The following is a 25,351-nucleotide window of genomic DNA, read 5'->3' on the forward strand; positions in this document are numbered from 1 at the left end:
ACTGCTGTCTACCATCCTCCAATTTGAAAAATAACCATTTACCATCATTCCCTGTTTTCTGTCCTTACGCCAATTTTTTATCCAAGTTGACACTGACCCTCCTATCCCATGAGCCTCAATTTTGTTAACCAGCTTTTTATGTGGTCCTTTGTCAAAGGCTTTCTTAAAATCCATACAGACAACATCCACTCAATTCCCTTTAGCAACCTGCTCCATCAAAAAATTCAATTAGTAAAGCACGATCTGCCTTTTACAAATGGTGCTGACTATCCTTAATTAACTCAAAACTCGCCAAGTGCATGTTGATTTTTTTTCCCTGATTATTGTTTCTAAAACCTTATCCACCACTGCTTTTAACCCAACTGGACTGTAGGTGTTAGGAGTGTCCTCGCACCCTTGCTTGAATAAGGGTGTTTCATTTGTCACCCTCCAGTCCCCTGGCACCTCCCTGTATCTAGGGAAGATTGGAAGATTTTGGCAAGCTCGTTCGCCATCTCCACCCCACTTACTTTAGTAACTTGGGATGTAAGCCATCCAGACCAATTGACTTATCCACTCTAAAGTACCTCCTCCCTCTCAACTTCACTCCATTCATTATCTCTACTATCTCTGCTTCTACTGATATTTTGTCAGGTTCCTCTTCCTTTGTAAACACCGATGCAAAGTATTCTAATCTTGCCCTGTGCCTCTCAGCATATATCACCCTCTTTGTCCCTAATAAAGCCCACCCTGACCTCTTACTACCTGCTTACTATTTACATGATGGCAGAAGATTTTATGATTCCCTTTTATGGTAACTGTCATTCTATTCTCATATTCTCCCTTTGCCAATCTTATTTTCCTCTTCACTTCCCCTCTTAACCTATTGTATTTGACCTGATTCTCACTTGAAGAATTCACCTGACATGCATTTTTGTGTTTCATCACATTCACTACCTCCCTCATCGTCTAAGGAGCCCTGGTTTTGTTCCCTTACTGAAGCTGGTGCTCAGCCATGATTGTATTGAATAGTGGAGCAGGCTCGATGGGCTGTATGGTCTACCCCTGTTACTATTTCTTATGTTCTTATAGAGATGGGAGTTAGGCCAGGAGATTATTGGAAAAGTCTCTTTTGATGGTGCAGCACTCTCTGCATTGGAATGTCAGCCTAGATTTTGTGCTGAAGTCTCTGGTGTGGGGTTTGAATTCACAACCTTTTGACTCAGAGGTGGGTCTGCTGCCAACTGAGCCAAGGGATATAACAATGTATTTTGGATGAGACAATAAACTGAGGCCTCATCTGCCTCCTTCGGTGGATGTAAAAGATCCCATGGCAATATTTCAAAAAAGAACAGGGGTGTTTTCAGTATCCTGAGCAATCTTTATCCCTCAAACAACATCTAAGATAGATCATCTAATCATTTATTTCATTATTGCTTGAGAGACCTTGGGTGGGATTTTCCGCTCTGCCCGCCACCAGGATCGTCCAGTCCCACTGAAAGTCAATGGATGTTTGGCTGAGCCACTGAACCTCCCACAGCAGATCCCACAATGACAGGGCCGGAAAATCCCGGCCCTTGTTCTGCACAAATTAGCTGTCATGTTTTTTACATTATAACAATGGCAACCTCTTTGGCTCTAAAATAACTTGGGATGTCCTGAGATTGTGTAAGGTGCTAAATTTAATGCATGTCAGCCAGTTTGTCCATCTTTCTATTTTTCCCTTCCTTTCCTGTATTCTCTATGGGGCAGAATATTGAGCTCGGTGGGCGGGTGCGCACCCAACCCGGCTGAGCGTAAAATGACGCGCGATGACATCGGGTGAGTGTCCCGACGTCATCGTGTAATCCCGCGATATTTCTTTTGGCAGGCACGCTGCTGACTCCGGCGACAATTAAAAGGCCTATTAAGGCCATTGAAAAGGTAATTAAATTCAAATTTACACTGCCCATCCAATCTTACGGTTGGTGGGCAGACGAAAAGGCCAAAGCGGCCTTTGCACTTTTGGGGAAACCTTATCCAAGGATGGGTTGAGGTTTCCTAAAGCAAATGAAAATAAAGTAAAAATTTCACACTTGAATTAAAAACACGTCCCTGCTCATGTGGCAGAGTCACATGAGGGGACATGTTTTATGACATTTTTATTTTCTTCATTTTTTTTTGAAGCAGCGCTTCATCTCCCTGAGGCAGCTCCATGCCTCAGGGAGATTGAAGCACTCTTTTGTGCGCATGCGTGAAGTTCGCGCTAGGCCCCCTTGCCCTCCTCCCCTTCCCGCACAGGCGCTGAGTGCTGCCACTCGCGTTCCACAACCACCCCTGCCTGCCCCAGCCGAGCACCCCCGCCAAGGGAAAAATTCTGCCCATGCTGTTTACTTTAGTTCCCTACATCGCTGGCATCTTTGTATTTTTAAGTAATGACTTCTGTATGAAGAGGAAATGCATAAATCTGCCATGTAATCCTTTCTTAAGAGGATTTCAACCAACAAATTTACAAAATAGTTGAGCACTGTTACACAAATCTAGTTTAACCAGTTGTGATACTACACTACTGATGTGGTCAGAAAGTGTTGCTTTCAATAGCAGTGACTGAAGGAAAGGGAAATAACATTTGCCATAACTCTGTTGGTGAGCAATGTTCATGTGAGAAGGGATTTATTAACCATCATTACAACTACTGGGTGTCCAGTAATATAGATTTCCTGTCCAACCGTGAACAGGACTAAATTAATAATATTTCCAGTTTCAGTCCCATGTTATGTGATGCTGCATCAATTTTTGTAAAAAACTTCAGTCTATTCCAGGTGGAGATGTAGCAAAATTTTACAGCAGAATTCTAGTAATTCCCCATTGTGTGACCTGTAATTTATCACGTTAAGTTCATGCACTTGATGAGGGTGTCAGGAAAATACCCCAAGTGAAGGATTGTTGCTCCTTTCAGGAAAAGAGACAAAATTGGAGAATTAATTCCATTGAGGCTTCTCTGGTGTGTCAATCCACACTGGAAGCATACCTGTGCCGTCTTGCAGTCAAACCAGCAATGCTTAAAGGGACCGCTGGAAGCTGCCATCTGACAGTTACATTTTAATGCTTCTATTTACCTAATTGTGAAATTGGTCTACATCCCTGCTCCACATTAAGTGTTTGGACTGCTAATGGACACCACTTCCCCATCCCTTCAGGCCCCCTCCTACCCGCCCCCCCCCACCCCCATTTGGCGCCCTCTCCCAAACATACGAAGGTCTAGGGTTGGCAAGCCATGTCAGGGCATCCAACCGGCACCTGCAGCAGGTTTATTTAATGAGGTTAATGGGTGAATTTAGGATGGTCCTTGAGTCTCCTTCTTCACATATATGAGTCCAATGCACATTGCATTTTGCATCCTTTATTGGGCACTATTGCATTCACGCCCCACAGCGCTTGGGTGTGGCCTGAGAATTTGATTTCACATGGGCATTTATCTAAATTGATGTGCACTGCAATTCTCAACCTAAAACAAGTGGGATAAAGAGAAGTTTCTTTGCCAATGAATGATGTTAATGAGGTCATACATTGAAATTCATATTGTGTTTGTAGGCACTTCCCCTGTACACCTTGTGCCCATATTAAATGGATGACTTAGTAAGTCAGTGTCATGGCCCTATGTTGTTGGATTCTTATAGGGAGCTTCCATTCTGAAATGCATGTGAAAGTTGTGTTTGTATTATGTATTTAGATGATTTTGTTCCCTGCTTTAAATTTTTTTGGCTGCGATTTTTGTCTATTTCCTTAGTTTCCGTACCAATTATTCCTACAGTCATATTGATTGCTGAGATCAACTCCTTCACATGCTAAAGAATGTTCAAGGTGGTCAGGATAGAATCTTGAGCTTAAACGTCAGTTTAACCTATTTTTAGCTCAAGACGTCATCTTGCTAAAGGAGATGAAACTGGCACTAGGAACAGCCACCCAGAGGACTATTAAGGGACTGAATGCCACTTAAATTGTCTACTAGTGATGCTCAATAAGGAGGGTGCACAGAATTTTGGTGAATAGCAGTTGACCTAATACTCTCTCCCTAACAGCAGCCAGCTTATTGGGAGTAATCAAGCTGTTGTGTATTTTGGGTGCTACTTAAAGGCATTGAACTTTTCACTTGCTGTTTGAGGTTTGAAGAGGACTTTTGAAATACATTGCATAGCTTTCTGAGACATTTAGTCAAGACTTCACCAACACTATCAACATTTATTCTGGCAATTCACTGAGGACATGACCCTAAAAGAATGAATGTTGTGCTACAGTACCCTAATGCACATATTGGACTGAAGTTTCAGGCCTTGCTGACTTCGGGAATGGAAGCAGATGAGTTCCAAAAATTATGAGGCTGGCCAGCATGCCAGCTTCCTGATTTCATTCCCAACATTTGTCATTTTGGCCAACACATTTTTGGGGCCCAGGAAGGCTGCCTGCCCTCACCAGGCACACTGAAAATCAGGCTGATGAAGAGCCTTTTAAACTCTCTAAATTGGTTTACCCTATGCCAATATTATTATTACCCTATTACCCTTTGCTCATGGCTCAGATAGTAATCCAAAGATTATTACCTTTGAGGTTCTGCTTTTTAATTTAGCCTCTAGCTGCTCATACTCTCTCAGCAGAACCTCTTTCCTAGTTCTACCGATGTCATTGGTACCTATGTGGACCATGGCCACTGGATCGTCCTCCTCTCACTGCAAGTTCCTTTCCAGTCCAGAACAGATGTCCCAAATTCTGGCAATGGGCAGGCAACACATCCGTCTAGACGCCCGCTCTTGGTTGCAGAGAACTGTGCTATCCCATATATTTCTCTTGCAGCTGCTGGACTGAAACAATCATGCCAATTGTAGATCTTCCAGTCCTGAAACCACACTGGGATTCAGGATAGATGCTTTCAACCAGAATGCCGAGTGGATGACCCATGCATCACAGATGCCAGCCTTCAGCCAATTCGATTTACTCCATATGATATCAAAAAGGCACTTGGAGGCAAGCTGAAGGCACTGGATACTGCAAAGATTTTGGGCCTTGACAACATTCCAGCAATAATACTGAAGAATTGTGCTCCAGAACTAGTCCTGCACACCCCAATCAAGCTGTTCCAGTATTGCTACAACACTGGCATCAACCTGGCAATGTGGAAAATTGCCCAGGTATGTCCTGTCTTCAAGGAGCAGGACAAATCCAATGGGGCCAATTACTACCCCATCAGGCTCCTCTTGATCATTAGTGAAGTGATGAAAGGTGTTGTCAACATCAAGCAGCACCTACTCAGCATTAACCTGCTCAGTGATGCTCAGTTTGGGTTCCACTGGGGCCAGTCAGCTCCTGACTTCTTGGTCCAAACATCGACAAGAGAGCTGAGCTCAAGAGGGAGGTGACAGTGACTGCCCTTGACATGATGGCAGCATTTGACTGGGTGTGGCATCAAGGAGCACTGGCAAAATTGAAGTCAATGGGAATCAGGGTGAAAATTCTCCATTAGTAGGAGCTACACCTAGCACACAGGAAGATGGTTGTGATTTTTATAGAGGCTAATCATCTCAGGCCCAGGACATTGCAGCAGGGGTTGCTCAGGATAGTGTCCTTAGCTCAACCATATCCAACTGCTTCATCAATGACCTCCCTTTTATCATAAGGTCAGAAGTGGGGATGTTCGCTGATGATTGCACAATGTTCCATGGCATTTGTAACTCCTCAGATACTGAAACAGTCCATGCCAATATAAGAACATAAGAAATAGGAGCAGGAGAAGGCCATTTGGCCCATTAAGCCTTCCCTGCCATTCAATAAGTTCATGTCTCATCTGCCCCAGGCCTCAATTCCTCTTTCGTGCCAGCTCCTCAAAGCCCTCAACTCCCCAATATTTCAAAAATCTATCTGCCGCCTTTTTAAATACTTTCAATGATCTAGCTTCCACAACTCTCTGGGGTAGAGAATTCCAGACATTCCCTACCCTCTGAGAGAAGAAATTCCTTCGCATCTCAGTTTTAAATGAGTGTCCCCTTATTCTGTAGCTATGTCCCTTAGTTTGAGATTCCCCCATTAGTGGAAACATCTTCTCAACATCTACCCTGCCAAGCCCCCTCAGAATCTTGTACGTTTCAATAAGATCACCCCTCATTCTTCTAAACCCTAATGAATAAAGACCTAACCTGTTTAGCCATTCTTGATAAGTCAACCCCTTCACCCCAGGAATCAGCCTAGTGAATCTCTTTTGAACTGTCTCCAATGCCAGTATGTCGTTTCTTAAATACAGGGACCAAAACTGTACGCAGTATTCCAGGTGCGGCCTCACCAACACCCTGTACAGTTGTAACAAAACTTCCCTATTTTTAAACTCCAACCCCCTAGCAATACAGGCCAAAATTCCATTTGCCTTCTTAATTACTTGCTGCACCTGCATGCTAACTTTTTGTGTTTCATGCACAAGAACACCCAGATCCCTCTGTGTTGCACTTTTTTGGAATCTCTCTCCATTTAAATAATAGCTTGCCTTTTGATTCTTCCTACCAACGTGCATGACCTCACACTTTCCTACATTAAACTCCATCTGCCAAGTTTTTGCCCACCCACTCAACCTATCTATATCCCCTTGCCGATTCCATATGTCCTCATCACAACATGCCCTCCTGGATATTTTTGTATCATCAGCAAATCTGGATACATTACACTCTGCCTCCTCCTCCAAGTCATTAATATAGACAGTACATAATTAAGGCCCTAGGACTGATCCTTGTGGTCACTAGTTATGTCTTTCCAACCTGAAAAAGACCCATTAATCCCAACTCTCTGTCTTCTGTATGTTAACCAATCCTCAATCCATGCTAATACATTATCCCCAATACCGTGAGCTCCTATCTTGTGCAATAACCTTTTATGTGGCACCTTATCGAATGCCTTCTAGAAATCTAAACACACTACATCTACCAGTTACCCTTCATCAACTCTGCTTGTTATATCCTCAAAGAACTCTAACAAATTTGTCAAACATGATTTCCCTTTCACAAAACCATGTTGACTCTGTTTGATTGCATTAGGCTTTTCTAAATGCCCTGCTATTCTTTCCTCAATAATGGACTCTAGCATTTTCCCAATGACAGATGTTAGGCTAACTGGCCTATAGTTTCCTGCTTTTTGTTTCCATCCTTTCTTGAACAGAGGCATCACATTGGCAGTTTTCCAATCTGCTGGGACCCTCCTGGAACCCAGTGAGTTCTGGAATCTTTCGACCAATGCCTCCACTATCTCTGCAGCCACTTCCTTTAAAATATGCAGTGTTAGGAAATGGAGACAGTTTAAGTAAGTTATATTGATATTCATAGGTGTTAGGAATTAGTTTTAGCTTAAAGTTTAAGTTTGATTTGCATTTCTGTATCTGTGTGTTAAGAAAGGTCAAATTAAGTTTTAGTTTCCCTTTAAAATGGTGCCTTCATTTTTAATGAATTTTATGACTCTCAAAAAGAAGTTAAGCAAACACAAGAGTAGAAATAAACAGTGCTGTTCCCTAGCAAAAGGGGTCCAGAAAGGCAGGTCCCTCCCACAGATGCACACGGAAGAACAGACACAGCAATTTGTTTTGGAAGCTGTTGGAGTTCAACTGGTTTTGAAAATAGCTGCCAGAGAAGCAGCCTGGAGGGGACAGATAGCAGTTCGAAACTAAAATTGGTTGAAAGTAGCTGCCATAGAGAGACTGGAGTAAAAGTGGACAGATAGCCAGTCCCAAGCGAAGGAAAAAAGACATCTCCAACAAGAGAGAATCTAAGTATCTCACCTTGACATTCAATGGCATTACCATCACTGCAGTCCCCAGTGTCAACATCTTGGAGGGCTGAAGCATTGACCAGAAACTGAACTGGATCATCCATATAAATACTATGGCTACCAGAGCAGATCAGAGACTAGGCATTTTTTTTTTGTATTCTTTCATGGAATGTGGAAATTGCTAGCAAGGCAGGTAAGGCTGGCAGATTTCCTTTGCTAAAGAACATTAGTGAACCAGATGTGTTTTTATGGCAATGGATGATAGTTCATTGTCACCATTACTGACATTAGTTTTGAATTCCAGGCTTTAAAAAAAAAATTCCACCAGCTACCTTGGTGAGATTTGAACCCATGCCGCCAGGGTATTAATCTGGGCCTCTGGATTTTCTTTTTTATTCATTCATGGGATGTGAGCTTCGTTGGCAGGGCCATAATTTATTGCTCATCCCTAGTTGCCCTTGAGAAGTGGCGTTGAGCTGCCTTCTTGAGCTGCTGCAGTCCATGTGGTGTAGGTACACCCACAGTGCTGTTAGGAAGGGAGTTCCAGGATTTTGACCCAGCGACAGTGGAGGAACGGTGATATATTTCCAAGTCAGGATGGTGAGTAGCTTGGAGGGGAACTTCTAGGTGGTGGTGTTCCCATCGATCTGCAGCCCTTGTCCTTCTAGAAGGTAGTGGTTGTGGTTTTGGAAGGTGCTGTTGAAGGAACCTTGGTGAATTCCTGCAGTGCATCTTCTAGATGGTACACACTGCTGCTAATGTGCGTCGGTGGTGGAGGGAATGAATGTTTGTGGATGTGGTGCCAATCAAGCGGGCTGCTTTGTCCTGGATGGTGTCAAGCATCTTGAGTGTTGTAGCAGCTGCACTCATCCAGGCAAATGGGGAGTATTCCATCACACTCCTCACTTGTGCCTTGTAGATGGTGGACAGGCTTTGGGGAGTCAGGAGGTGAGTTACTCATCATACGATTCCTAGCCTCTGACCTGATCTTGTAGCTACAGTATTTATATGGCTGTTCCAGTTCAGTTTCTGGTCAATGGTAACCTCCACGATGTTGATAGTGGGGGGATTCAGTGATGGTAATGCCATTTAACATCAAGGGGCGATGGTTGGATTCTCTCTTGTTGGAGATGGCCATTGCCTGGCACTTGTGTGGTGCAAATGTTACTTGCCACTTATCAGCCCAAGCCTGGATATTGTCCAGGTCTGGCTATATGGACTGCCTCAGTATCTGAGGAGTCACAAATGGTGCTGAATATTGTACAATCATCAGCAAACATCCCCACTTCTGACTTTATTCTGGAAGGAAGTTCATTGATGAAACAGCTGAAGATGGTTTGGCCGAGGACACTACGCTGAGGAACTCCTGCAGTGATGTCTGGAGCTGAGATGATTGACCTCCAACAAGCACAACCATCTTTCTTTGTGCTAGGTGTAACTCCAACTAGCGGAGAGTTTCCCCCTGATTCCGATTGACCCCACTTTTGCTAGAGCTCCTTAATGCCACACTCGGTCAAATGCTGCCTTGATGTCAAAGGCAGTCATTCTCACCTCACCTCAGGAGTTCAGCTCTTTTGTCCATGTTTGAACCAAAGCTGTAATGAGGTCAGGAGCTGAGTGGCCCTAGTGGAACCCAAACTGGGCGTCAGTGAGCAGGTTATTGCTAAGCAAATGCCGCTTGATAGCACTGTTGATGACCCCTTCCATTACTTTACTTATGATCGAGAGTAGATTGATGGGGCGGTAATTGGCCGGGCTGGATTTGTCTGATTTTTTTTGTGCACTGGACATACCTGGGCAACTTTCCACATAGCCGGGTAGATGCCAGTGTTGTAGCTGTACTGGGTCTGCTTTGCTATGGGTGCGGCAAGTTCTGGAGCACAAGTCTTCAGTACTATTGCTGGAATGTTGTCAGGAGCCATAGCCTTTGCAGTATCTAGTACCTTCAGTTGTTTCTTGATATCGCGCGAAATGAATCAAATTGGCTGAAGACTAGCATCTGTGATGTTCGGGACCTCCAGAGGAGGCCGAGATGGATCATCCACTCAGCACTTCTGAAGATTGTAGCAAATGCTTCAGCCTTATCTTTTGCACTGCTGTGCTGGGCTCCTCCATCATTGGGGATGGGGATACTTGTGGAGCCTCCTCCTCCAGTGAGTTGTTTAATTGTCCACCACCATTCACGACTGGATGTGGCAGGACTGCAGAGCTTAGATCTGATCCATTGGGTGTAGGATCGCTTAGCCCTGTCTATCACTTGCTGCTGATGCTATTTGGCATGCAAGTAGTCCTGAGTTATAGCTTCACCAGGTTGACATTTCATTTTTAGATATGCCTGGTGTAGCTCCTGGCATGCCCTCCTGTACTCTTCATTGAACCAGGGTTGATCCCCTGGCTTGATGGTAATGGTAGAGTGGGGATATGTTGGGCCATGAGGTTATTGCTTGTGTTCGAGTACAATTCTGCTGCTGCTGATTGCCCATAGCGCCTCATGGATGCCCAGTCTTGAGTTGCTAGATCTGTTTGAAGTCTATCAAATTTAGCACGGTGGTAGTGCCGCACAACATGACGGAGGGTATCCTCAAAATGAAAGCGGGACTTCGTCTCCACAATGACTGTGCTGTGGTCACTCCTACTGATACTGTCATGGACAGATGCATCTGCGGCAGGCAGGTTGGTGAGGATGAGGTCAAGTATATTTTTCCCTCTTGTTAGTTCCCTCACCACCTGCTGCAGACCCAGCCTAGCAGCCATGACATTTAGGACTTGGCCAGCTCAGTCAGGTGCTACTGAGCCACTCTTGGTGATGGACATTGATGTCCCCCACCCAGAGTACGTTCTGAGCCCTTGCCACCCACAGTGCTTCCTCCAAGTTGTGTACAACATGGAGGAGCACTGATTCATCAGCTGAGGGAGGGCGGTATGTGGTAATCAGCAGGAGGTTTCCTTGCCCAAGTTTGACCTGATACCTTGAGAGTTCATTGGGTCTGGAGTCGATGTTGAGGACACCCAGGGCAACTCCCTCCTGAGGGTATACAACTGTGCTACCACCTCTGCTGGGTCTGTCCTGCCGGTGAGACAGGACATACCCAGGGATGGTGATGGTGGCGTCTGGGACATTATCTGTAAGGTATGATTCCGTGAGGATGACTATGTTAGGCTGTTGCTTGACTAGTCTGTGAGACAGCTCTCCCAATTTTGGCACTAGCCCCTAGATGTCAGTGAGGAGGACTTAGCAGGGTTGACAGGGCTAAGGTTGCCTTTGTCATTTCTGGTGCCTAGGTTGATGCTGGGTGGTCTGTCCAGTTTCATTTCTTTTTTGAGACTTTGTAGCAGTTTGTTAAACTGAGTGCCTTGCTAAGCCATTTCAGAGGGCGTTTAAGAGTCAGCCACATTGCTGTAGGCTGGAGTCACATGTAGGCCAGGCCAGGTAAGGGCGACAGATTTCCTTCCCTAAAGGACATTAGTGAACCAGATGGGTTTTTACAACAATTGACAATGGTTTTAATTCCAGATTTTTAAAAAATTCAAATTCCACCATCTGCCGTGGCAGGATTCGAACCCGGGTCCCCAGAGTATTACCCTGGGTAAGTCAGGAGTGCAATGGAATACTCTCCACTTGCCTGAATGAGAATGGCTCCAACAGCACTCAAGAAGCTCAACACCATCTAGGGCAAGGCACTCCACTTAATTGGCACCCCCATCCACCAACTTAAACATTCACTTTCTCCATCACCAATGCACTATGGCATGAGTGTGTATTATATACAGGATGCACTACAGCAATTCGCCAAGGCTCCCCTGACAGCACCTTTAAACCTGCAACCTTTACCACCTAGAAAGACAAGGGCAGCAGATGCATGGGAACATCACCACCTGCAAGTTCCCCTCCAAGCCACACATCCCCCTGACTTTGAACAATACCACCATTCCTTCACTGTCACAGGATCAAAATCCTGGAACTTGTTTCCCAGTAACTGTGGATATACCAGCACCAGATAGAAAGCAGCAGTTTAAGAAGATGGTTCACCCGCACCTCCTCAAATGCAATTAGGGATGGGCAACAAATGCTGGAGTACATCCAGTGAAAGAATAGAATAAACCTAGGTGGCAACCTTGGCTTTAATCAGTTTCCCACCGGAGACGGGTTTAGGGACACAAAAACAGTCCCAGCTCCTGTTTGCCACCTTTGTGGAGAGAATTCAACCATTTAGTGATGTCATCTAGAGAAAGAGAATTCTTGGTCATTTGTATCTTGCTGTGGGTACATACCCATAGGTATGGAAGAAGAATAGAAGATGGAGAAGAGGCCACAAGTAACTGCTGCAGGAGAGAGGGACAGGAGATGGAGAAGAAGGTGAATTTCTTCCTCTCTGTGGGTACAGGTCTTCCCTCTTCCTCTGGACCTCCTCCACTAGGACCTGCGCTGTCCAATTTGGTCCCTGTGCTATTCTGAAACTTGTCACTGTGTCAGCCAGTTCATTCCACACCTTCAGTGGAAGTAGGTGCATGTAGCCCACATATACTGTCCCATGAAAACTGCCTCTAATCAGTGGTTGAATACTAAGCCTGCAGTTGACTGGTAGAACTAGGTAGAATTTTAGCCTAATCCACCTGGTGGGAAACCGACTGGATTGGATTGACTGTCCAATTTACACTACAGTGATTTTACTGTTCATTGACTGCATTCATGATTTGGGATGAGATCTGTGTCTTCAACTGGAGACAGATGGAGGTTACATTCTTCTGCTGGTAGAATGGTCCTCTGAGAATTTCAGAACTTTAAACTTGAAAACCTAGATGAAGAAACTTGAGTATTGAAGCCTGGAGGATAATACCCTGAACCATTTAAACCAAAAAAGTTCTGTTAGACTGTTGGTCCTCGGTTTTAACTATGGTGTGGAAATGGTGCATGCAAGTCCGACTGGGAATGGCACACCTAGAGTTCAGGGACTTAACAGCAGAGCCCCATTTAAATAAACCCAGAGTCCCACCTGACACCCAGCCAGATTTACCACCTGGGTATCAGGATGGGTTTTGCAGGAATTCAGCAGCAGGAGGCTTCAGGCGTTGGAACAGTCCCTGGCAATCAGTGGGAGGAGGGCTTTGAAGGCAGTCAGGGGCTGGTGGGGAGAATCTCCCTGAATGATTGGGAAGTGAAGATTTCAAAAAGGCAATTTTTAAAAGTTACCCTGACCTCTTCTGACCAGTGGTTCTGCCATGTTTGCTGATAATGCAGGGCTTCCTCTGGCGTTTGAACGATAATTAGGTCCTCTCCTGTGAAAAATAGCATCTTGGGAACTGCGGAAATTAAATTAAACTTTTAAATTGCAATAGCCATCAAGCCTTAACACAGAGATGAAAACCTCAATTCAGGGCACCCTTCTTGCTGACAATAAAATCAACAATGAAACGAAATTCCAATTAGAACATTTACCTTTGGGAAACATCTCTGTGCTGTTATTGCAATTGGAAGCAAAGCAATACCTGAGTGGAGCGTAGATAAATCGGTCAGGTGGGGAGGACCTGTCTGATTGCAGTCCACTTACATGAATAAGTTAGAAATTGTCAGGACCCATATGTACATATCATACATGTGCGATTTTCCCTACTTGATTTCCAGGTGGCACCCAGGTAATCCTTTATGCTTAAGCACAATAAGACAGGAATATTTGCCCTTATGAACTGGATGTTAAACTCTCCCGTTGGAGGGTTTGAAGGTAAAATCCAATGGGCAATGTGCCCATTGACCATCCACCAACTGGTGACCTGTCTGAAATTTTAAGGGGGAGCCAGGAGATATAAGGTGGCTTACCAGCCATTGGGCCTATTGAGGTACTTAAGTGGCCAATTAATAGCCAATTAAGGACCTCATCCGACCCCCGCCAGTATTTTACTCTCAGTGGGATGGCCAATGCTGCAGGAAGCCTGGTGGCTTTAGCTACGCGAGCTGCTGTCAGGCAAGGGGGGAACCTTCTTTGGGGGCCCCTGGACCTAGTGAAGGCACAACCTCCACAAGGTTATTTCTCCCCTCACACTTTTGACCCTCTCCCCTAGCTTCTGGCTTCTCACCCACCTCATTCCCCACACTAAGATCCCGACCCTGGACTTACCTGAGCTCTTCAGCATGGTGGGGCTGCCAGTAATCCCAGCAGTGGCCACTGCACCTGTCTGGTACTGCTGGGACCACAGAGATGGTCAGCAGCTCTCTACAGCAGGAATTTCTCTGGAGATGTGGGCAGAAACCTCATCTTAAAGCAATTAATGTTGCTCCCAACGTTAAATTGCTGTGGGGCAGATGTCGCAATCATGGGCAGGCTACCCCCCCCAACATTTTAGCTGGGTGGGTGGAGACCATGGGGATCTATAAAATCCAGCCCTGTGTTTTTGTTCCTAGATAAAGCACCTAGAATGGGACTTAATAACCTTCTTCATCTACATCTGTCATGACCTTGTGATGGGAAGAAGATCTTCTCTCTCAGTTATAAAGATTGCAATAAAATGTATATGGGCTTGAATTTTCAGCACGATGGGCAGGCCCGGGACCGGTCAGGAAACAGACTGCAACCACAATCGGCCCCCAACCGTGATTTCACGCTGGCTGGCAAATTAATGTCTCGCCAGTGTGAAGCGCGCGCTGAAAAGATCAGTGCTGCCGGGGCGGGGGTGGGAGGAGGGCGGGTGATGACATTTCCACGGGTGCGGGTGAGTGCTGCGAAAAAGCTCCCTGAAGGCAGAGAGCTGCCTCAGGGAGCTACAGACCTTAAAACTATGAAATAAAGTTTAGAAAATCAGGAGAATAATGCCTAAGCATCACAATCAAGCACTTGAACACATAGATGATAAAAATGCTGACCACAGATTTTTATTTTTATTTGATCTAATAATGGGAACCTTATCCCACCCTTGGGTGAGGTTTGATGAAAAATGCAAAGGCCGCCTAGCTGATTTCCCTGCCTGCCAACCATAAGGTTGGACGGGCCACAAAAAATTGGAGTTAATTGCGCCATTAATGGGCTTAATTGCCCTCTTAATTGTTGGCAGGCGCGCTTCCGACTTTTGTGTGCACCCGCCGAGCGAAATATCATGAGAGCGCAGGATGACGTTGGGATGCTCGCACGACGCCTTCTTGCACGATTTTACATCCGCTTGGGTTGGGCACGCGTCCGCCCGCTAAAAGTAAAATTCTGCCCATGAATTCAGCACTTGACAAATCCATGGCATTAATTGGACTAAATTGGTACCATAAGAATATTTGTTGTGGGAAATAGAAATTCAAATTGTTGTCGTGGACTTCTTTTCTGAGGATAGTGTCAAGATGCACAGTTGGAGCAAATAAGAGGGAATTGGCTAAGCTTGAAGGAACAACACTGAGTTCACCTTAGGGAGTTGACAACAACATAGAAGCTGGTACCATCAACATTCACCTTTGATGCTATTGACTAGATCCTTGCTGGGAATAGGAGCAATTTTCTTGTCATTCATTCATTCCATTCATTCATTCATACGTTTATTCATTCCATTCATTAATTCATTTAATTAATTCAAATAGAGCTCACAATCACCTGTGAATTGATGCTTGCACTGGATGATGAAAGGGAAAAGCATTGATTAAATCATTAATATTGGCATTTTTTGAGTCAATAGCATTTTGTTATACATGATTGCTTTAAATATGCATAGTATTAAATACTTTCCCACAGCAATATATTAATCCTGCAAAATTTATTAGTTTAAAATAAAAAGGATTTTCAAAGTACTTACAGCACAAGTGCGTGCAAGTAAACAGGGACTATACTTCCCTTCTCAAAGAAGAGATCAGATAGTAAAAATCAGACATTAGGAGCTAAAAAAAGGTGTAAACTCATATTGTTAAATTTGACTCCCTTCTCTGAATTCTTGGATGTAAATCTATCTGTGTTCAGATTTCCTTTTATAGTACAGCATGAAACAAACAGTCCTCAGCATTATATATAATTGTAAAAATAAACATTTAATTGAAATATGTAAAAGAAAGTGGAATGATTTTCATCTTCACCACTTGAACAGAATTCTGCTGAAGTGGATAATCCGTCCTTTATAGAACCTGCACAATTTTCATTCTATGGATTTTAGCTGGTGAAGATGAAAGCCTACCCAGTGTTCCTGTTGTTAACTTCCATGTAGATTTATACTGACAAATCAAAAGGATGGGCTTAATCATTTAGGGTGCAGTCATTATTTCATGGACTTATTACTCACAAATTATGACAAATTGTTAAATAATTAAAAGTAAAATGTTCTTAATTTTGTCCAGCTGTTATGGATGGTCTTGGCAGAGATCCTTAGGGTAGAAATTCATCTTGAGTGGCAGTCCAAAATGGGTAATATACAATTGGCTGACTTATACTGGCCACCCGTGTTCAGATTTATTGAAATCAATGGGACTGAATAGCGACCTGGGCTTATAATGAGTGGCAGCTTCAATACTGCATGTTTTATGCTACCACCCAAGGCAATTTTCTGCCCCTTGATGTCCAGACTATGTTAGGGCAAAATAAATCAGCCCAGATTTCTATTTTTCAAACATCACCAACATAAACGAAGTTTGAAGGCAGTATTTTTTTAAAAGCAAAATCTCATAAATTATTAATTTTATTTGTATTAATAAAGATCCCAATCTGGCCATTACCTCGTCTCAATGAATCACATTTTAATTGCACAGATGGTAGACTCCCTTCTGGGCAATGTTTCCCTAAGCTTTTGGACTAGTCCCAATATAATCAATGAGAATTAAAAATCTTCTTTTACTGACTACATCATATAACCTCTATCTTAGAGAAAAAAGGTATAGGTTAAGTGTTCTGGTAATATGTTAAGTAATGAAACAATCACTGTAGTATTAAAAATAGAGGAAAAAAACTGAAATATAACTCCAGGTTGTAACATTAGGCATCAAATATAAGCATTTGCCAAAGAGGGAGTTTCAGCAGGAATGTAAAGAACATTTTTACAAACACATTTTACCACAGTTTAGTTCTTAATAGCACTGCCAAACTACTAAACAAAGCACAACCATGAACCACAAATACAGCTAAGACATATGTTTGAGACATATTTTACTGCAGGTTTGGTTTCTCCAAATACCATGGGACCAACAAAGCACTAATACAGTTAAGAAAATCATGTTCCTTTTTTACAGGTAGTAACAAAGATAATCACCACAGCATATTTCAACAGAATTGTGTGTTTAAAAAATAACAGTAAATACAACTTTTAGCCTTTAATTGGCATCAATGTATGTAAATATGCATATATCCCTGTGCTCAAACATATGCTGTTTACAATAAGGTAGAAAAAGATGTATCTAGTTTTAGTGGATCATAGCAGAAGCAGTGGGACTAAGAAACAAATCTCTTCACTAATCTTAACTACCAACTTTCGTTTGGCTCTTGCCTTTCATCTATTTTTCATGTGACCTATAAAGGCTTTCAACTATTCATATATACTACCACAGCCTATTTCTTCCACAGCTTCACATTTACTTCTGTGCAGGGATAGAAAAAGATGAAGTGGGCTACTTACTGGATAGCCGGGTTTTCAAAGCATTGCCTACAAAGCTAAATGGTAGCAGTGTTATCATAGAGCACTGACTCCATCAGTTATCATTTGGGGAAACAGTTTTAACATTATTAAAAAAGATGCCTACATTTTCAGCTTATTCAGAGATAATTAGACCTGCATGTATTAAGGCAAATGTGCTGCTTGTGTGAAAAGTAGTTCACATTTGGTAGCATAATCTAATCCTTAGTAAAATCATGGCACTGATTCAATTCACCATTTGCAGCTAATCCAGAAAAATGCATATTCAACAATGACCTCAAAACATAAACCGTTAATCTAATTTGTTGATGAACAGTTGCATTTATAATTGGCAATCTGAAATCACACAAGAGAACTATGCAGTAAGATTTTCATATTAGCCTGCAGAGGGCACCAATACTTTAGTTTGATCTTCTAGGCACCAGACTTCCACTATTCAGCGTGTTTGAACACACAGGAGGAAGATTGCTGGTTGTTGTGTACACTTTTAAAACTTTGAATTATTTCATATGTCTGCAGTTTAGTTGGGTCTTCTGTTATCCCAAGTCTCTGAACTAGGCCATCATTCCAAGAATGGTCAGCCATGCTCCACGTTGTATAATAAAGTAATCACCACCAGATCCTTTGAAAAAGGTGTGAAAAGTTTGAAGTCAGGAGGATTTTAAGGCATCCAGTTGCCAGCTTATTTTGACCTAAAATGATAAATTAAAAGGTAAATTAATCAAATATTGCTTAAAGTTTCAAGTATTTGGTAAACTTCAAAGAGATTAAATAACAATTGTATTTTCAGCACATTTGATACAATCCGTACAACTCTTTGAGAAGTATTTGATTTTAAAGGGCTTCTACATACCAACAAAACCTATGTTTTGCTGAGGGCTGATTGAAATCACTGCTGTTTTTCAAGGACCAACTAATCCAAGCTGTTGGAGTCAGAAGCCTGATGCAGATCACTTACATTTTGGATGCATGTTTTGTCATTTTTTATTACTGTGTCCAGGAATCTACACTGCAATATTTAATATGATTCCGAACTATAACCGTCAGGTTCAGGATTCACGCAATGGGTATTCGCAATAGTTTCAATTTTGTAACCTCCCCCTGATCCTCAATTCAGATTATTCAAAACCAAACCCCTGAAAACAAATTGCTGCTACAAGGCTGGATTTCCCAACTCAAATAGATTTGAAAGGAACTGGATAGATGTTATTATTATAATATTAAGAAACTAGGGTAAAACTCTCTCAATAAATATTAATAATCAGGTAAAAAGCACCCACCACTATTGGAATGGCAGGGAACTGGACCAAAACTGGCTGGAAACCAGTGCATTTGGGAACTGGAAATTTTAAGTACTTAGTACCAACCTGTAATGAGATGCAAATACTATAAGAAACTGTAATATTTTTAACTAACTTAATCACACTTTAAGTTAAATTTGTGGTTGAGATTTGCAAAATCCATTCAACTTAGGAGTGGCATCAATAGTTTAAATGAAATACAGAATGCTGTGTGGAAATTGACCGAATCTTACCAGCATGCATTGCGAAGGCCAACAAAAGCAACCTGTTAAAAAGCTGCAGGCTGTTTATTTTCTCTGATAAACAGAGTCATTGGTCTGTGATAGAAAATAACACTTTCAGGCTATTGAAACACTTTCAGGCTCCCTGTGCGGGTGGGGGTTCCCTGAATCGGGAGTGCACTCATTCGGGCATGAGCACGAAAGAGCGCAGAAATCTCCCTGAGGCACAGAGAGATTCATTTTAAGTTTAAACAGTGTAATAAAGTGTTGAAAAATTTTTTATGACATGTCCCCTCATGTGAAACTGTCACATGAGCTGGGACACATGCATTAATTTTAATAAAAATCTTTCTGAAAGAGCCTGGGCTCTTCACCTGCCCGCCAACCTTAAGGTTGGATGGGCCGCTTTCTCAATAGGCTTAATTAGTTCATTAATGGCCTTAATAGGCCTTTGACAGTTTGGCGGGCGTGCAGCCGATTTGGCTGCGCACCCGCTGAACTGAAAATCTAAATGGTGCACGGTGATGTCGGGACGCATGCCCAACGTGACCCCACGTCATTTTACGCCTTGGCGAATGGGCCCTGCCCCCGCTCGCCGAGCCGAAGATTCTGCGCCATGTTTCAATAAATAACACAGTCAAAATGTCTGTTTAGCTAATTTAAGTATTTTGAAAACTGAGAAAGTGGCACAAACTGATGTTAATTGGTGACATTAGAGTATGTCTTCTTTTGAAATACACGGAAACTAACTCCTCAAGAAGCCATGTATTTTTTACATGCTTTATCAGATAAACTCTGTCTTCAATTCATCAGGAAACAACTTGTAAGTCAGTAATTTGAGGGACACTGATTATTTAATTATCTTGTGATTCTAAAATGTGTGTAACCAGGAGAGGAAGTTGCTTTGTGTATGCTGATAATGATCTAAAGGCATTTGTAGCATCCAAAAAAAAAGAAAAATTACTGAAGGAAGTTTAAAACAGATGTACAAGGTCAAGGCGGACTCTCTTATATCGTGTTTGAAGGAAGAATTAGATGCCTCATTTGGCCAATTGTAGCCTGAGGTGATTCATAGTGTACAGTATGAACCTGTCAACAAAACACACTGACCACCTTGGAAAGAAAAGTATAAAGATTGTTGCAAAGAAGGATTTGGCGCTTTAGCGAGGCAAATTGGTCAGTTGCTGAAGAATTAACAGGGGTTTGAATGTTCACTGAATAATCGTATAGCTTCTTGTGATGCAGTTGTGACCAACAGGTTTACTGCTAACAGGTGTACTGTATTGTTAACTGATATTCTTACCAAACCTAGTAAAGGCATTAACATTTAATTTGGGGTTTGAGAGTTGTCTCATTATTTCTTGTAATTCTTACATCCGAACAGTAGAGTAACCCATCAAGGGTTGCGCCTTATAAGACCACTAGGAACTGAACATATAGATTATCATTAGATGCTTAGTGTATCACACTAGATGGATATGCAACAACTCAGCTATTGCAGAAATGCAAACAGGTAGAATAGAAGTAGCAAAAATACCCTTATGATTCATTAAGTTGCATGTGCTGGAACTGGTACAGAGGAAAACTGTTGCACTGAACCATAATGTACGTTCACAAGCTTAGATTAAGTCCAAACTTCAAAGTAAATGATATGTAATTTCTGATTGCAGCAGTTTTTCTTATTTGGATGCACGCAATATAGCTGATCAAGCATTACATTTCAGCCATTTTTCTGCCTGAGTGGCTGTATTTGATTGATTAATCCCCACCTGAAAGTAATTTATGTTACATTGCATGACCTTGTTACTGAGATCACAAATATCTTGAAACGATGACGTTTATTACCTTTGTTTTCAAGTTGTGAAGCTATGACATTGTATTTCCAACTAGTGAGTTCACATAGGAAATATGTGGAAAGTACAGCACAGATACAGGTGATCAACCCAACCAATCTGTATTGATGTTTATCCTCCACACAAGCAATAGTTCTAACCTATCTACTCACCCTGTCATCATATCCAATTATTATTGTGCAAAATGTGTCAGTGAAATATTGACAAAAGCTACAGACATGAGGCATTCTGTTTCAATACAGAGCAGCGGTGAATATTGTTGCCTGTTACTTTGCACTACAAGCTCACTTTGAATCATACAAGGGTGATGCATTAATTCTGAACTCAATGCAATGTTTGTTTTATCTTCACAGACCATGCAAAACTTTGTCAAGGTAAGTGTGAAAAAATTTAGTATTGTATGCTTACTTAGGATGTTCCACAGGTTGGTTTGATTGATGGAGCTGGGGGAGGAGGATCGGGGTGGGAGTTGGGGATTGGTGGGTGTGGAAGAAGAGTCACCATGGCCACAGGTGGGGTGGATGTTGAACTCAAATCTGCCTCACAAAACGGCTATATGATTATATTTCATAGAAATGTGCAAAATCGTTGCCCATCTGCTCTCCCAAATGTACCCAGTCCACTGCATAATTTTAAGTAGGTTAACCTTGTCAACATACATCTGGTCGTACTTAGATTGCAAAGTGGCAATTTGTCTGCCACAACAGCTGTATGTTTTTGCATAAAACTCTGGAATGTTAATTAGAGGTGTAGAAAAAACTTTCTGTAGTAATGTATTCTAGCAAGGCTCTGTTGAAGATTTGGCCAGTAGTGATGATGTCCTGCAACAGACTGCCCTCCTTTAGTGATTGCAGATGATAACCTCCTTGCCGGCTGGTGCATTAACATTCTCTTAAGAGAAGGTTGGGCTCCCTGCAATTGATGGATTAGAACCTGCAAACTTACATATAAAAACATGTGCAAAGGAACTAGAAAGCTACAGATGTTATTTTGCAAGAGATTTAGAAGTGTGGGTGAAGAGTAACTATTGTGAAAAAGACATATTTCCTAAAGGCTATTATTAATATCGAATAATAACTTACAGCATAGAAGGAGGTCATTTGGTCTTCCATGTCTGAGGGGAGTCTTTACTAGTGTAATGCAAAACTAATCCTATTGCCCTCCACTCTCCCCATAGCTCTGTATTGTTATTGCTTCAAATATTTGTTCACGTTTTCCTTAAAAAGTACAATGTTCTCTTCTTCAACTAAATCCTATGTCAAAGCATTCCGTAGAGCAACAACTCTCCATGTAAAGAACTTTCTCCTAAAATCTCTCTTTACTCTCGTGATGGTTTTCAGTGGTGCCTATGTCACTGACTGCCCAACCAGAAGAAAATATATTTTCCTAATCTATAGTTTGTCATCACTTGTATTATCCTGCTTAATTTATATTGTGTGCTTGCTATGGTTTTAAGGTCTTTTTATAACAGGATCCCTAAAACTGTACATAATACTATCACTGTGGCCCAACTATTGCCTTATAAAATATTATCAGTACTCTTCTACATTTGTATTACATGCCCTATTTATAAAAAAAAACAGAATGCTTTTGGCATTAAGTTATTTTTACGCAAGGTGCCTTTCAAACTATTTATACTGCACTGTGCTGGGAGACTGCAACACAAAAAGATTGTAATTTCAACTTACCAGACAATAATAACTCCAGGCTGTGTGTTTTGGCCCTTTGGTATCATTTTGAAGATCGCTATAATCTTGTATTCTAGTCATGCTAGACTATTCTTTGGTAGCAGTGAACATTAACAATCCCCATTCAGCATTAAAATTCAATTTTTTTCCAACACTCTTTTCAAGTTGTCGACCCTGTTTTGACACTCCTCTGACAGTTGATGCTTTGCAACTCATGTTCTTTAAGCTATTCATATGATGTCCCCTTGCCTGTTGATAACATTGTCAATTTCTGATAATGCATTTTGATATTACAGAAATGTCACCATATTAAGCAGTTTCTCCTTTGAGAAACACAGTTGTTGTTGGCTGCTCTTATGTTCTATTGTACAGCAATGCCACTAGGAACATGTGATACCACATTCATTTGCATCATCATTTGTTATATACATATAATATATACATAGAGTATATATACATGACAGCTAACAGCTGATTAATGTCTTAAACCCCCCGTTCCTGCCCTCTGTATCTTCATCTACAACAAATATGGGAACTCATGGACTTCTTTGTCACTAGAGTTTGAAATCATCAGTTCAGTTGTCTTTGCTACTTGCCCCCGTTCCCCTTGCCCTCCAAACCAGACTTCCCCTAGCTCTGCCCTGAAGTTGTACCATCCTTTAGTTTCTCTCCTATCTCATTCACGCCTGTGAGCTCATATTGTCCATGATCCAACTTCTTGCTGGGGAGTCCCCTGAGAATTTATTGCTGATTGCCCTCTGCTCCATTATCTATATGTTGCTCCCTGGTAATATTCTCTCCAGACATGGGATCAGCTTCCACATGCACACTGATAATATCCAGCTCTTTATTTCCATTATTTCTAAATCCTTACACTGACACTGTCGTGCCAGATTGTTCTGATATCCAATATCGAATGAGCCGTTGTTTCCTCCAGTTAAACATTGGGAAGGTCATAGCCACCACCACAAACTTCACACAGCTGTCGCTGCTTCCACCTCCCTCTCCAGCCCCTCAAGCTGCATCCGGCTGTTTGCAACCTTGACATTGTATTCCAAACGGTTCCATCTACATCAGGCTTGTCCAACACGTGATCCACAGGCCACTATCTGGCCTGTTAGGCCTCTATATCCAGCCCGCAGACACCGTGTTCAAAATGTCGGTAAGTGAATTAGAACATTCATCAAAGAACTGCTCCTCCAATCACAGGTCGTATCTCTCCCATGTTTGCTCTTGCTAGGATCACTAGTGAGCCAAATGTGGGAGAGAAAACCAGTCTCTGATTGGAGGAGCAGCTTTCTTCAGTCCAAGGCCTGAAAATATGGAGCGACGGCAACAGTGAGTCTGCTGGGAGCGGGGGAACAGTCAAAGTGGCTGCCGGACGGAGGGGAAAGTGGTTACTGGACAGGGTCGGAGTGGCTGTCAGGCCAAGGGTGGTGGGGGGTGGTGGTGGCGGGGGGGTGGGGAGTGCAGGAAGAGACTGACTACTGGGTGGGGGAAGGAGGCTGGCTGCATGTTGGGGTGAGGGTGGGGAAAGAGACTGGCTGCTGGAGGAGGTAGAGAAACTGGCTCCGGGCCTGAATTTTAAGAAGAGGGAGAGAGAGATTGTGTGTGTGACCGAGAGAGCGTATGGCCAGAATTTTTAGCTTGTCGGGCGGGCGAGCATAAAATGACGTGCAACGTTGTTGGGTAAGCATCCCAACGTCATTGCGCACTTGCACGATATTTTAGTCGGTGGGTGTGCCCCCTGACAATTAAAAGGCATATTAAGGCCATGAAAGTAATAATTGAATTAAATTTTTCACTGCCCGTCCAACCTTACGTTGGGTGAGCAGGCGAAAAGGCCAAGCAGCCTTTGGATTTTTTAGGAAACCTCATCCACAGGCGGGATGAGGTTTCCAACAGCTATTAAAAATTAAATAAAAATGTAAACATTTCACTAATAACATGGACCTGCTCATGTGACAGAGTCATATGAGGGTACATGTTTTTTAACAATTTAAAATTCTTTATTTTTATTTCTTAAAATCTTCAGCCCCCTGAGGCAGCTCTGAGCCTCAAGGAGCTTTTCCTGCATGCATGTGTGAACTTGCACGCTCACCCTCCTCCCACCGCCGCCTACCCCCACCACACAGGCAGCGGTGTTTCACGGTGGGCGGGCTTTAACTGGCCCGCCAGCGTGAAATCGCAATCTGGCCCCTATCACGGGCAGCGGTCAGCTTCCCAACCGATCCGCCGAGCCCGCCCGACGAGCGGGCCTATGTGTGTGTGAACAAGTGTGTATGTGTGTGTGTCCGACCAAGAGTATGTGTGTGAACGAGAGAGAATGTGTGTGTGTTTGTGTGTGAGGGAGAATATGTGTGTGTGAACGAGTGTGTGTGTGTGTGCGAACATGTGTGAGCAAGTGTGTGTGTGTGTGTATGTATGTGTGAGAGCGAGAGAGTGTGTGTTTTTTTTATTCATTCATGGAATGTGGGCTTCACTGGCTGGGCCAGCATTTATTGCCCATCCCTAGTTGCCCTTGAGAAGGTGGTGGTGAGCTGCCTTCTTGAACCATTGCAGTCCATGTGGTGTAGGTACACCCACTGTGCTGTTAGGAAGGGAGTTCCAGGATTTTGACTCAGCGACAGTGAAGGAATGGCGATATATTTCGAAGTCAGGATGGTGAGTGACTTGGAGGGGAACTTCCAGGTGGTGGTATTCCCATCTATCTGCTGCCCTTGTCCTTCTAGGTGGTAGTGGTCGTAGGTTTGAAAGGTGCTGTCTAAGGAGCCTTGGTGAATTCCTGCAGTGCATCTTTTAGAAGGTACGCACTGCTGCTACTGTGTGTCAATGGTGGAGGGAGTGAATGTTTGTGGATGTGATGCCAATCAAGTGGACTGCTTTGTCCTGGACAGTGTCCAACTTCTTCAGTGTTGTAGGAGCTGCACTCATCCGGGCAAGTGGGGAGT

The 25,351-nt window shown here is 42.9% G+C and overlaps 1 protein-coding gene across 1 annotated transcript in view; it reads right to left on the bottom strand.

Annotated features, from left to right (window-relative positions):
* Positions 1-15,462: 15,462 nt before the first annotated feature.
* The window catches only part of nkain2 (sodium/potassium transporting ATPase interacting 2), a 468,973-nt gene continuing 459,084 nt past the window's right edge, over positions 15,463-25,351 (bottom strand). Inside the window, exon 6 of the mRNA XM_078542174.1 lies at positions 15,463-18,029. Coding sequence (XP_078398300.1) covers positions 18,020-18,029 — 10 coding nt within the window. The 3' untranslated portion in view covers positions 15,463-18,019. The remainder of the gene's footprint in view (positions 18,030-25,351) is intronic.

Source organism: Cetorhinus maximus, chromosome 5 (assembly GCF_964194155.1).
Source record: "Cetorhinus maximus chromosome 5, sCetMax3.hap1.1, whole genome shotgun sequence".
NCBI classification, from domain to species: domain Eukaryota; kingdom Metazoa; phylum Chordata; class Chondrichthyes; order Lamniformes; family Cetorhinidae; genus Cetorhinus; species Cetorhinus maximus.